Consider the following 14,176-nt stretch of genomic DNA (forward strand, 5'->3'; position numbering starts at 1 on the left):
GCATGTGGGATCTTCCTGGACCAGGGCGTATTCTTAATCACTGTGCCACCTGGGAAGCCCTTTCCTTTTGTTTATATAAATTAAAGCAAATTTTAATGTTTAAATTGTGTTTTTACCTCATTTTGACTCACAATTTATTAGCTCTTGTTTCTTTTTGCTTTTTGACACCCCTGATTGGTCTGGAGCCAGGACTAGAACCTCGCAGCTGTGGGCTGGTTAACCCTTCCAGGGTCAGTGGTCTGTGTCCACAGTGGCAGCTCAGAATGTGGTTCCTCTGTAGCCCAGAGGGCAGGTGATCCTATGTAAGCAGACTGGTGGGTTCTAGGAGGGAGAGCAGCTGGAGAGCCATGAGCGCAGCCAGCCACGTACTACCCCTGCAGCCTTGGCACTTTTGCTGTCCCTGGGTGCTGACAGAGCAAACTGTTGGAACTGCTCCAGCTGCTTGAGGCTCCAGTCCTGTGACATGAGCTGTTTATACCCGCCTGGTATTCCCCCACCCCAGGCTCTCCGCCCTCACCTCCTGCCCCTAAAGCATCACAGGAAGGGGGCCCTTTCTCTCTTCCGGACATTGTCCTTCCATCAAGCTGTCTACCTCTCCAATCTCCCCTTTCTCCATTTAGTTTTTATGTTTTCAGCTGCTTCCATTCTGCTACCCCTTGACAGCAGCATGAAAACACCTCCACTGTGTACAGACCTACTGTTTGCCTGCATAGATGAGGAAACTGGGTATTAACATAAACAATTTGGTTGATTTATGTTAATAAACTTTGGTAAATAACACATTAGGCCCATATTATCATGAGATGTGGTTCTCTTGGGCAGTGTGTGACTGGTGAGAACCCTACCTGATGCTGCCCTGCCCTCTCCCCCTTTCCTGGGAGGGTGGGAGGCACCTGGGGGAAAGTGGCTGGCTGTGTAGAAGAAAGCGAAGGTGGTCAGTGATATTTCAGGATCACTGGGTTTGCAGGGCTGAGGCTGAATGTGGACCTGCAGAGAGAGGTTTTGATTCCTCCTCTGTCATGCTGGAGAAGTTACCACCGGTTCCCCTGTGGCACTTCTGTTGTGGGTGGAGAATCCCTCAGACTGTCAGACCACTCACTCCAACTGGAGCAGAAAACATACTGCTTATATTTGCAGGTATATCACTTTGGATTTATTTAAATGGCCAGAGAGTACCCTCTTTTGATGAGAGGATGGGGTAGAACTGTTGCTTTAAACTGTTGATACAGACATTTGCAGATATCTGAGCTAGGTGTAATGTGGCTGACTTTTAGGTGGACACAACTTGTGCTTCCAACCAAACATGTTCTTGAATCTAGCTATACATGTTTGTATGAGGTCTTACCAAAATAGAGTACAGATTAGCAGGGGCGTTTCCCATGATCCCATAGAAATAATGTTTGTGACATATTGTTAAGGAAGCAAGATATGAGAAAACAAGTCTAGTGTGAACCCACTTAAATGTAAAACTCTTCATAGTGCTGTGTAAAAGATCTAGATCTGGAAATATAAACACCAGCAAGGCCCTGAGGAGTAGGATTAGGTGTGCAATTTTGTGAGTGGTGCTTTTCAGTTTTTACTTCCTGCACTTGCATCCTATTTGAATTTGTTAAGGTGGGCAAGCATTTTATACTTTATACACACTGTTCAAAGATAAACTGAGGCATAAGAATTTATTTGAGCAAAAATCAATTGGAACCAGGCAGCACCCAATCTAGCAGAAAGGAAGGAGCTTCAAGGAGCTAAACAAAATGACTTTTACAGGCAGAAAGGGACAGGAACAAGAAAGTTTTATCAGCAAAAAAGGGGGTTGGTTATTGCCAAGTTACTTTCCTTTAGGGGACGACAGGGGTCTCTCAGGTAGATTACCTAACCAGTGCTGATCCGGTGATTCCTGATTGATGGTTTAAGATTCTATTTCTGGGAGAGCCGAAACTGTAATTAAGTCTCAGTTTGGTGACATGGGGCTTAGCATAAGCGACTCCATTCTGAGCTTGTATCTTGTTTTTAACAACACACCAACCCACGGAAAAAAGCAAAGCCTCAGGGTTAGGTGTCCAGCCCAGGCAAAGGGAAGAGGGAGGCAGGAAAGAAGCAAAGGAAGGTGGCTCTATCCACTGTGTGTCTAGTGGGAGAAGGAAGGTTAGCATTTTGTTGAAGACCTCTGTTAGCTTTAGCTGCCACAGGGGGCCTTTATGAGAGCCAGTAGTAGGGAAGGAACATCAGCAGCCTACTGTGCAAGGGTGCCTCCCACCCCAACCATGGTTGGGTGCCCTGGCCCTCCCTTCGTCTCATGGATCAGGGCAACAGACTGAGTACTCCTCACGGATCAGGCTTGGTGTGTGGTTCGCGAACCAAGCAACTGATGAGGAAGACCACAGAAGTCAAAAGCATTTTCCTCTGTTTTCCACTGTCAACCAACAAAACGAAGAAAGAAGATAAGAAAAGAGTATATTTGGCGTCATAAGAATTGCAATTCGGAAGACACAGATTTGATTAAAAGGGAAGGAGTGTTCCGGGGAAGAGAAAAAGCCAGGGGCTTATAAAGGCAAAAGCCACGAGACTGTACTCTGACACAAGAAAAGAAATACTCGTCCTTAGGGATGGCGGTCACGAGTTGTTTTAGGTTAAGGATCTGATAAATAGATAGGCTGTCATGAGTTATATTAGGGTAAGGGTAAGTATCAAGTTTCTGGCAGATGTTCTGGATGCCTGCCTTAGGACAGTAAGTGGTCAAAACGTCAGATTTCATCCAGGCTGAGCCATGCATAAATTACTTTGTCAGTGGCCTTCCAGCTCCATTTTGGAGAGCTCTCTTGGCAATACTCTATTTTGATTTTCCTTTCACACCATCTTTTCCTTTTTTCTTCTAATAATTTTTTCTGACTTTAAAATTCACATTTTCTTTGAGGAGAATGAGCATCTGGGAAATACAGTAAAGTTTAGAGGAGAAATAAAAATTATCCATAATTTCATCACACACAGATACACAAAAATATTAACCATGGTTATTTTCTTCCTGTTTAAAAAAAGTTTTTTTTAACAAAATTTAATCATATGTGTGGTTTTGTATCTTTGTCTTTTCTTTTTCTTTTTTTTTTGCCTGCCGGGCCCTTCATTGTGGCTCGTGGGCTCCAGAGTGCATGTGCTCAGTAGTTGCAGGTGCTGGCTTAGTTTCCCCGTGGCATGTGGGATCTTAGTTCCCTGATCAGTGATGGAACCCGCGTCCCCTGCATTTGCAGGCAGATTCTTAACCACTGGACCACCAGGGAAGTCCTTGTATCTTTTTCATTCAATATTATGAGTGTTTCCACCATCAATATTTTCCCAGGACGTACTTTGTAACTGAAACTGAGTCCCTTGGAAATCGAGTTCCTTTACTGAGTTTATGATAAATCTCTCTCCAAAACTTTATTCCCTTTCTTATCCCCTCTGATCTCAGTCCTATGCTAACTGAACACTAATCACCCAGAGTCAGATGGCTAAAATTGCTGTTGTTGATAACATCGTTAATGTACTAACCTTGCTATTATAGATGTCATCATTAAGGTATAAACTCATGTTGTTTCTCCAGAGGAAGATGAGCTAACAGACTCCTGAACCATGGACCACGTGGCCAGAAAACTGTAAACCAGAGACTTCCTAACTCCCAAAACTACAATTAAGAAATGTCACAAGATGGTGATTAATCCCAGCCTCTTCGTTCTTCCCCTTGTGGACTTAAAAAATTATTCACAACCTAAAAGTTGAGAGTTATGTTTTATTTGGCGGGAATTTTTAGGACTTCAAGCCCAGGAGGCAGCATCTCAAGTAACCCTGAGAAAACTGCTCTGAGGAGGTGGTGGGGTGGGGAGAGCCAGGTTATATAGAAGTTTTGCAACAAAGGGCAGGTAGTTGGAACATCAAAGGGTTATTCTAAATTAAAGAAAACCAGATACCCCAAATTAAGGAATTTAGCGCTTTTCTATGTATGGGAAGATGCAAGAGTCTGGGCTCACTGAAATCATTCCTTTGATATGCACCTCAGCTATCTGGGGCCAGTATCCTGTGTTTTCACATCCTCAGTTCCCTCAGGGCTCACGGTAGGGAGTGGCTGCAGTCTGATGGCTGCTAGATGGCAGGTATTCTTTCCTTCCTGAGTTTCCTTGGGGCTCACCAGCTCACGGATGGAGGGCTGCAATTGCTGATGACTGACATCCTTTGTTTACTGATGTGGCAGGAAATATTCCATTCCTCACCCTTAAAAAAAACCCCTAGGGCTTCCCTGGTGGCGCAGTGGTTGAGAGTCCGCCTGCCGATGCAGGGGACACGGGTTCGTGCCCCGGTCCGGGAAGATCCCACATGCCGCGGAGCAGCTGGGCCCGTGAGCCATGGCCGCTGGGCCTGCGCGTCCGGAGCCTGTGCTCCGCAACGGGAGAGGCCACAACGGTGAGAGGCCCGCGTACTGAAAAACAAAAAACAAAAAAACCCCTCTAACTCAGAGACCAAGTTGAAGTGGATCTGAGGCTTGCTTCACACTCCCTTGCTTGGCACCCTGCAGTAAGTCCTTACTTTGCTGCAAACTCCCCTTGTCAAAGTTTGGCTTTCTTCACTTGGGGCATAAGAGGCCTTTGCTCGGTTACATATATGCTGCAAAGTATTTTTTTAAAATACACATCAAAAATCTAATAAATCTTAAGCCGGATAGCAGAACTACGCGCCTCGGTGCGAAGCACTACCATCCTGGAGTACAGCCGGAGGTGTGAAGAGTCTTCCGCTCACAGTCCAGCCCAGTCAGGGCCGCTCGCGGACTGGCCAGGTCCCCAGGCCCCGCCCATTCAGCGCCGCCAGGCGGCCGCAGTGCGCAGGAACGGAAGCTAGGCCGCCCCTCCCCCACTCCCTTCCGGCCGCGGCTCAGTTCTCCCGCCTCCGCCTGCGCCGAGGCTCGTGGTTGTCCCGCCATGGCACTGTCGCGGGGGCTTCCGCGGGAGCTGGCCGAGGCCGTGGCCGGGGGCCGGGTCCTGGTGGTGGGCGCGGGCGGCATCGGCTGCGAGCTCCTCAAAAACCTCGTGCTCACCGGCTTCTCCCACATCGACCTGGTGAGGGCCAGGCGTGCGCGCGGGCTGAATGGCGGGCCGTGGAGCCGGGGCCGGGGGATCGGGGCCCGGAGGTCCGGACCTGAGCTGTGGGTGCGGGGGCGGACCAAGAGGCCCTGGGGTCGTCGCTGCCCACCTAGAGGGAGCTCTTCGGCGGCTGTGGGGCGGGCGCCGCTGCACGCCGGGCCCGCTCCGCACGCTGAGGAGGCCAAGGGCCCGGGTCTTCCGGGCGTCCCGCGAAGAGCCGTCCCCCGCCTCCCAGGCAGCGCCAATTTGTGGCGGCTCTGGGGTGTGGAAGAGTCCTCGTGTCTTCGCTTCAGAGCAGTTCACCAGCTTTAACCGGAGGCAGGAGAGGATTGTCTCGAGTCCCTTGGGGATGTTGTGAGTGTTCAATTCGAAGTCCCCCTTAACTCAAATAATATGCAGAGCAGAGGATGGCGGTGGTAACAACCAGGACCTACTGAGCGCTTGTCCCGAGCCCGGCGCTGTCCTGCGCGGTTTACTCGCCTTAACGCACTTAATCTTCACTACCATCATAGGCTTGTAAACGCTGTCTTCACCCCATTTTATTTTTAACAGATAAGAGGAAAAGTGAGGTACTGTGGGGTTTAGTGACTTACCTAGGACTCCTTTGTGGCTCGCGCTCCTCTCTTCTGGGTGCAGTCTGCGTGACATTGTTATCACCGTAGATTATTTCGTTAAAGGTATTGGTTAGGATTTTAACTTTTGCATTGTTGAACAGTGACGGGAAGCTACTGTAATTCTGAGTCAAGTCATTTCTGTTAATGTAAACTTTTTAGAGATTGGAGTTGTAGCCTGAAATTTGGATGTGAGTTTATAGAATCTTAAGGTGTAGTGGAAACAGGGAATTAAAAAAAAAAAAAAAAAGTAGAGGTGGCCGACTGAACTAATAAATGAGTGACTGGGGGGAAAAGCATTTACGCATTTTCCATTGGTTTTTATAGGGTTAGTCTTTCCATTCAGTTCTGTATCCCAAATATGAATGTGGCATAGCTAATACCTACTAATACTTCTTCAAAAGGATCATTTTGTAATAGACAAGACAGTGAATTGGGGCACCTGAAAAATAAATGCTGATCCTTTTTTATTTGGTTTAATTTTTGTAGTAAATTTAGAAAGCACAGATAAAAAATGTTAGGTGATTATATGTTTTGGTGATTTTCACCAAAACCATTAGGGTGTTTCACAGTTAGAACATTTGATTACTCTTCATGTAACTTTATTGAAATGGAGTGAAAATGGTTTTAGTTATAATTATTTCTTCTCTTATATTTACTTTGAAGCAGTAATTAGGTAAGACTTAAAACATGAGACTTCTAACCTTGTGTAGAAGTTTCCCTCCACAGCCCTCAAGTAATGATTGTAAATGAAATTGTGTGTGGGTAAAGACTTTTTGAATTAAAGAAAGCAGCAAAAATTCAGTAAATCTATTTGCCAAGTATCATTTAAGAAAAAGAACAGGGCACAGTTAGATCTATTATGTTGGATTTGAAAGTAATCAGATTGATAGAGAAATGATGGAAATTTAATGCATTTTTAGCATCATTTTGTCATCTAAGGAATTTCCTAACATATTTGCCAGTATGATTAAACAAATGAACAAAAAAAGCATCCTTTCTAAAATATTTTTGAGAAAGTTGTATCTGAAATTAAATTTTGTTTTAATATGCATTAAATTATTTTTATCAATTTAACAACTTTAGTATATTGGTCAAAAAGCATTTTCTCCCCTAACATAGCAGATATCAAAACTTCTGGGTTATGGGTGCTGAGGTTAGTGATACGTATTGCTCAAACATACCAGGAAATTTGTGATTTATCTGGGGTTTATGCATTTGTAGATTGATCTGGATACTATTGATGTCAGCAACCTCAACAGGCAGTTTTTGTTTCAAAAGAAACATGTTGGAAGATCAAAGGCTCAGGTAACTTTGTATTTCTCATATCATTTCTATTTATTCACTTATATTTCTGCCCTTTGGTGGATCTTCTATTTATGGTATTAGGTTAATTTGGACTCTCTAGTAGGAGGGAGAATATGGGGGAAGCCGTCTCTTTTTAGCTGAGGGATTATGAAGAGTAAGAAGATGTCTAGAAAAGGACAGAAGACTGTGCCATCCTTTCTTATCTACAGAGGAAATAAAAGTGCTCTACCCAATCCTGTAAATGGTGTCCCCTTCTTAAATTTCTGATTGTTTACTTAGAATGAGCCTTGTGTTCCTACATTGCCTAGAGCTTGGCTGCTCCTGTGTTTGTGGGCAAGAGAAGCTACAGCTTATGTCATTGTCCCCTTTAGAAGAACACAGCCTCCCCTGAGGTTCTAGCCATCCTGATCTTTCTTTAGTTCCTTGAATGTTCCATCTTGATTCAGGGTTTTAAAACATCTTTCTCTTTGCTTTTCTCCCAGCTTTTTGGGCGAACTTTCACTCTTTTCTCCTTTTCGTTTTTCAGATTTTCTCTAGGCGTGCTTTCCTAAATCTCTTAGACTAAATCATATCTTCCACTCATTACAGCCTCTACTTTTTCTATGTATCATTTATCATAGTTTGTAGTTAAATTTATCTGGATGGTTATTTGATTAATGTCACTTGCTCACCAAGTGCCTTATACGGTTTCTGATACATGGAAGATGCTTAGTAAATATTTGTTGAATGGATGAATGACACTTGGTTACTGCATTTGATATTTTTGCTGAAGCTTGCCATTCAGGTACAAGTGTATATAAGTAGGTGAAATAACTATTGTCTACCATAGATAGATTTCATATTCAGATAGAAACGTTGTAGTAATTTAGTAAATTAGTAATTTAGTGTTGTTTGTTTTTCCAGGTTGCCAAAGAAAGTGTACTGCAGTTTTACCCGAAAGCTAATATCATAGCCTACCATGACAGCATCATGAAGTATGCTCTAATTATTATGTTGCAAAATTGTGTTTGCTGTGAATTTTTAATTAAACCTTTAAAGTATAATACTTTTATTAGCTAAATATATGAACTCAGAGTCATTCTGCTTATTTAAAAATTTTTCTAGAATAATTAAAATGTAGTAGGTTGTGTCCACATAAGTGACATTCTTTTAACAGTTCATATATATATGTGTGTGTGTGTATATATATATATGTATATATATATAATTTGAATGATTTAGATAAGAGGTCATTTACTCTAATACTTTCAATAAATAAGTTACTTGGAAACCTAAAAGGACCTTATATTCTTGTTTTAAATAAAGAGCTATTCTAAACTATAAGAAACCAATATACATGATGATTCAGACTTTTCTAAATATATTGCTCTCATTCTGATCGATTTCAGCTGTGGCCTTTTTCAGTTTAAAAGGTTCCCTCTCAAAATAATTTGTTTGTTAGGACTGTGACTTCTGTAATATAACACTGGGAATTGTGATGGGGCAGTAGTTTTGATGGTACATAAATATACTCTGATCTCAGTAAAGATAGAGTAAAAATATAATTTTGGAGGCGTTGGGGCAAAGGAACCCTGCGTCTAAAATGTCCTTTATCTATAGTTGTTGTCCACAAGTAAGTGGTTTTAAAAATAATGAGTTCTTGTTTGAGGCCTGGATTAGAGAAAGTCTTATGCTTTCTCAGGGAATTTGTGTTTCCAGCTTCCTTTTCATTCTCTGGATGTTTGCTCTACAAGCTTGCCTGTAGCCCTACAACCTCCTTACCCTCTGTTGCTTTCCCAGTGCTGCTAAAAGCAGGGACCCTAGGGGCCTGAACCCTGCCTGATCCTGACCATGTGAGGTGAAGCTACAGGCCAGGCAGATCCTGGGAATGTATTCTTTGTATGTTCCCAGGCACTTGCTGCCCCAAGAAGGCCTGGTGGGACTCGAAGTCATGCCAGTTTGAGATTCTGCTCTGTGCCCGAGGTAGCTGGCCAAAACAGATGTGTGGTTTAAATCTGTTTCTGGTGTTTGGGGAAAAATCAAACCTATCTATATTGTAGAGACCCCTAATATCAGTTATTTTTGTACCTTTATTACTTTAATGTGCTTTTTAGGACCCTGTATTATACTGTGAAGCTCATGTGTAAGGCCGGTTGTTTTGGTGACCTTTTTTTTTTGTTGTTGTTTTACTTTGTAGCCCTGACTATAATGTGGAATTTTTTCGACAATTTATATTGGTTATGAATGCTTTAGATAACAGAGGTGAGATTATTTTAATACTTTTAATTCTAAGTATTTCCCTTCCTCCATAACAAGGTTGTTTACAAAATTAGTGTTAATTAAAATATGTCCTTATGAGTTAGAACTTAAAAGACCTAAAGGGAAGTAAGATCAGGTTTAAAGCTTGCCAATTGATTGTAATTTTAACTAGAACTAGTGTGAATATAGGGGAAGTTAAAATCATTAAAGAGGATGATGCATAGGTTGCGTGCATGTATATTTGTTTCAGATTATCCCAGCACTTAAGCACAGTGTGACTTCCTTTGTGTGTGTGGAGATCTAAGATTCTATCAGTGCCCAAATTTCACCCAAAACCAATTGAGTCAAACTCTGTAAATGGGACCTAAAGATCATATTTTTTCACAGTTCCCCAGATGATCTAAAGGGCAATGAAGGCTGAAAACCACTGTTTTGAGAGTAAGGCAATAGGATGTCAAAGTTAGCATAGAAGTCATGGCTCTTGAATTATTTTGGGTATATCTGGTGCTGCAATATATCAGACTGGATCCTATTACGTGTACACATTTTGGACCATTTAAACTTTACACAAGTTGGTGATATTTCATATAATCAAGTATCATATAGCCAGTTATTGTTTACAAATCTTTGTGTCTGGAATGTGGGGTGAAAATAACTTAAAATACTCTTTCTGTAACTACTTCCACATGTAAAAGTACATCTGTCAAATGAGTTTGTAACAATTTGGGGCCAGAAATATCAAAAGAAAAAACATACAAAGTAGCATTATAAAGAGGATAACTCTTAACCAGACTCATCTTTTTTCCCCTCACCTTAAACTGCCTTAATAGTTCCAAGTTGGGACTTCCCTGGTGGTCCAGTGGTTGAGACTCTGAGTTTCTACTGCAGGTGGCGTGGGTTTGATCCTTGGTCGGGGAACTAATACCCTGCATGCCGTGAGGCAAAAAAAAAAAGTTCCAAAGTTGATATTCCACATTCTCCATTTACTTCCATGTATTACCTGATAATTTTATTGGAATAAGAGCAAGTTAAGGGGTTGGAAAATGTTGAAACAATGTTTTAGCCATATTTAATAGAAGTAGGTATAGCAATAGAAGAGGAAGATGGCACTTTGGTATTAAAAAGTAATATATAGGGGTGCTTCTCCTACAGTAAATTTGTGATATAAATTTCTTACCTTTGAAATTTTGTTGAATGTCTCTTAAATGTCTATAACACTTGTATTACTCTGGTCATAGCTATAAGAAAGTTGTACATGAAATAAAAACAATAAAAAATGGTTTGGGTAAATTTCATCCTAATTAAAGGTAACTACATAATTTCTTTTTTCTTTTTTTTTTTGTAAACTCCTGTTAACTAGTATTTTTCTTCCAGCTGCCCGAAACCATGTTAATAGAATGTGTCTAGCAGCTGATGTCCCTCTTATTGAGAGTGGAACTGCTGGTTATCTTGGGCAAGTAACCACTATCAAAAAGGTAAAGTACTTTTTTTGGTTTGGTTTGGTTTGGTTTGTTTTTTGCTTCCCAAACATTTATTTGGGACCTTAAGGAGGGAAGAAGTAAACTTTGGATATATGGGCAAAGATCTTTTAGCTCTGTGCTATTTTGTTTCATGTAGCTTATATATTAAAATCCTTAGGCTGGCAAGCATAATAAACTTGCCTTTTTAAATTCTTTGTAGCCGTGAGACTACATGTCATGTTGTAGTTGATATATGGTAAACCAGCCTTCTGAAAAGTTACTTGTCTAAAGTCTGGATTTATAGATCTGAAGAGTATTTTGAAAAAAATTTTTGGAGTATTTGTGAGTACTGATATTTCAAATATTTAGATAAAACTAGAGAATAAGAACAAATGTGTGTTCATAAACCCAGTTTTATACAATCTCAGCATTGCTATTCATTTGCTGCTCAAATCTTTTTTCTTTGAATTCTTTTAAGAAATTAAACATAGATACATTTGAAGAATCATTTTGCAGGTTTTGAAAATAAAAGGAATTAAACTCTACTTGAAATTTGGTATTTTTGTCTGCTCTTTGGCAGTTTTTCCATATTGAAAATTGTGGCTGTGCTTCAGTTGTTTTTACTGTTTAATGTTACTCTTCGAAAGCTTAATTTATATCATTCTACAAAGACTTATAAATATCAGTTTATGAGGGGTGACTGCTTGCCATATCGCTGCCCCCAAGAAAGCATATTGGAAGGACACCAGAAATGGCATTATGGAGAAAACACTTCATCTGCTGCAGTTTATATTAAAATATTATTTGCAGGTTTGGGGTCTTTACCATGATCCTGAGACACTAGTATGTGTTAAGAGATTGAGAATTGCCAAGATAAAGAATATTCATTCTAAATTTTAGAAAATTATCTCAGGTGCCGTGGACTTCTTTCAAGGATTCCTTACAGTATAACTTTAAACATAACCCTTTAGCAACGAAATGAAGAGTATTTGGTTTGGTAATACTTAGGATTTTTCCATGTATCTGGATAGATCTGGAAATTAATGCTTTAAATTCACTTAATCTTCAAGAGCTTATAAGGTAAATCTATAAATAATATTTAAATAACTGAGTTTCACAACTTTGAGAGATAATTGGTTGGAAAGTTATTTGTCTTTCCCTGTCTGTTTAGTGTGATCAAGGTAAACTTGTATTTTCTCCTCACCAGGCCAGGAATCAGAGAAGTCCTGGCTTAGTCTTAGCTGTGACTATGGTAGATTCAGTTAACTTTTATGTTGTAGTTCCTTATCTGTAAAGTAAGGATTTTGGAGTCACTAATATTTTAAAATTTTCTTGACAGTTGGAATATAGATGAATGAAATGTTTATGATTATATTACAATATTGAGAAGCCACCATGATGGGATAAATGTTTTTCTCATGTCCTGACTTTGCAGGGTGTGACTGAGTGTTACGAATGTCATCCCAAACCAACCCAGAGAACTTTTCCTGGCTGTACAATTCGTAACACACCTTCAGAACCTATTCATTGCATCGTTTGGGCAAAATATTTGTTCAAGTAAGAGTATATATATTTCTGGGCATACTTTTAGTACTGATAATGGACAGTGGGGTCATTCTTATTTAAATACCTTGGAGAAATTGTACTTATGATGATGAAGCTTAGTCTGACTGGAGGCAGGCATGCAACTAAACGAATACAAATCCATGTATCCGGAAATACTAAAACATACTTAGAAGTAACTCATTGGTTAAAAAAGAAATAATGGAAGTTGAAAATACTTCGTAATAATACTGAAAATACTACATGTGGAACTTGCAGGATACATTGAATGTGGTAGTTGGAAGAAAAGATACAGGCTTACACACATGAAGAGAGGTGAACATTAATGAGCAAAGCATCCAACTTATGTTAGAAAAAGAACAACATAAAGTCAAAAAAATTAGAAGGAACGATATAATTGAGGTAAGAGCAAAAAATAAGTTGGCAGGTTTGATCATAAAAAGGAGAGGGGGATAGATAACTAAGTGGGGAATATAATCTCAACACAGATTAGAATAATAAGGGGAAAAAAAGGGATGATAATAAAAGATTATGCCACTACATATTCCCCCCACCCCCACCCCCAGCTGCGGTGGGTCTTTGTTGCGGCATGCAGGATCCTCTGCTGTGGCATGCAGGCTCTCTAGTTGTGGCCCTCATACTCAGGCTGCGTGTGGGCTTAGTTCCCTGACCAAGGGTGCAACCCGCATCCCCTGCATTGGAAGGTGGATTCTTAAGCACTAGACCACCAGGGAAGTCCCTATGTCAGTACATTTAAAAAACTTAATGATTGGATAAATTCATTTTAAAAACTTAGAAAACTGACTCCAAAAGAAATAAAAGCCTCCCTAGGGAAATTTAATCAGTGGTTTAAATTTCTCTGATGCACCAAACCTATGTGAATTTATAGGTGATTTCCACTAAATTTGCAAGGAATATATCATTCTAATCTTATATAAAGTCTCAGAGAAACTTTTTTAAAAAATGGAATACTTCATGTTTTGGGGCTATCATATCTTTTTTTTGTGTGTGGTACGCAGGCCTCTCACTGTTGTGGCCTCTCCCGTTGGCAGAGCACAGGCTCCGGATGCGCAGGCTCAGCGGCCATGGCTCATGGGCCTAGCCACTCCGCGTCATGTGGGCTCTTCCCGGACTGCATGAACCCGTGTCCCCTGCATCGGCAGGCAGACTCTCAACCACTGGGCCACCAGGGAAGCCCCCAGGGGCTATCATATCTTTGATAGCAAAACCAGTTAAGGCTGGGGACTTCTCTGGTGGTCCACTGGGTAAGACTACGTGCTCCTAATGCAGGGGGCCCAGGTTCGATCCTGGGTCAGGGAACTAGATCCTGCATGCATGCTGCAACTAAGAGTCCAGTTAAGACCAGGCACTGCATGCATGCATGCATGAATAAATAAATAACCTTTTTTATTTTTTAAGAGAGGCCATTTTGTTATTTATTTACTTATGTATTTATTTAGTTTTGGCTGCATTGGGTCTTTGTTGCTGCACGCAGGCTTTCTCTAGTTGCGGCGAGCAGGGGCTGCTGTTTGTTGTGGTGTGCGGTCTTCTCATTGTAGTGGCTTCTCTTGTTGCGGAGCATGGGCTCTAGGTGCGTGGGCTTTAGTAGTTGTGGCTCGCAGGCTCAGTAGTTGTGACTCGTGGGCTCTAGAGCGCAGGCTCAGTAGTTGTGGTGCACAGGCTTCCTGGATCTGCGGCATGTGGGATCTTCCCAGACCAGGGCTCAAACCCGTGACCCCTGCATTGGCAGGCGGATTCTTAACCACTGCACCACCAGGGAAGTCCCTGGTCAGGTATTTTTAGGATGCCCCACTGTCGGAATTTGTCTGTTTTTCTCTTGATAATACTGTGGTTATGGATTTTTGGGAGAAAGATCACGGAGGTAAAGTGCCAT

General features: G+C 41.4%; 1 protein-coding gene across 2 annotated transcripts in view; it reads left to right on the forward strand.

Moving 5' to 3' along the window:
• Positions 1 to 4,873: 4,873 nt before the first annotated feature.
• UBA2 (ubiquitin like modifier activating enzyme 2) overlaps positions 4,874 to 14,176 on the forward strand; it is a 30,355-nt gene continuing 21,052 nt past the window's right edge. The window contains exons 1-6 of one of the 2 annotated variants that reach the window (XM_029239856.1): positions 4,874 to 5,078; positions 6,938 to 7,021; positions 7,925 to 7,995; positions 9,198 to 9,262; positions 10,634 to 10,734; positions 12,155 to 12,276. In XM_029239856.1, the coding sequence (XP_029095689.1) occupies positions 4,941 to 5,078; positions 6,938 to 7,021; positions 7,925 to 7,995; positions 9,198 to 9,262; positions 10,634 to 10,734; positions 12,155 to 12,276 (581 nt within the window). In that variant the 5' untranslated portion in view covers positions 4,874 to 4,940. Of the gene's footprint in view, positions 5,079 to 5,250; positions 5,457 to 6,937; positions 7,022 to 7,924; positions 7,996 to 9,197; positions 9,263 to 10,633; positions 10,735 to 12,154; positions 12,277 to 14,176 lie in introns of those variants that run through there. The other variant, XM_029239857.1, reaches the window with a different exon arrangement.

This window comes from Monodon monoceros, unplaced genomic scaffold, assembly GCF_005190385.1.
Source record: "Monodon monoceros isolate NGI ecotype Baffin Bay Population unplaced genomic scaffold, NGI_Narwhal_1 Super_Scaffold_10, whole genome shotgun sequence".
NCBI classification, from domain to species: Eukaryota; Metazoa; Chordata; class Mammalia; order Artiodactyla; family Monodontidae; genus Monodon; species Monodon monoceros.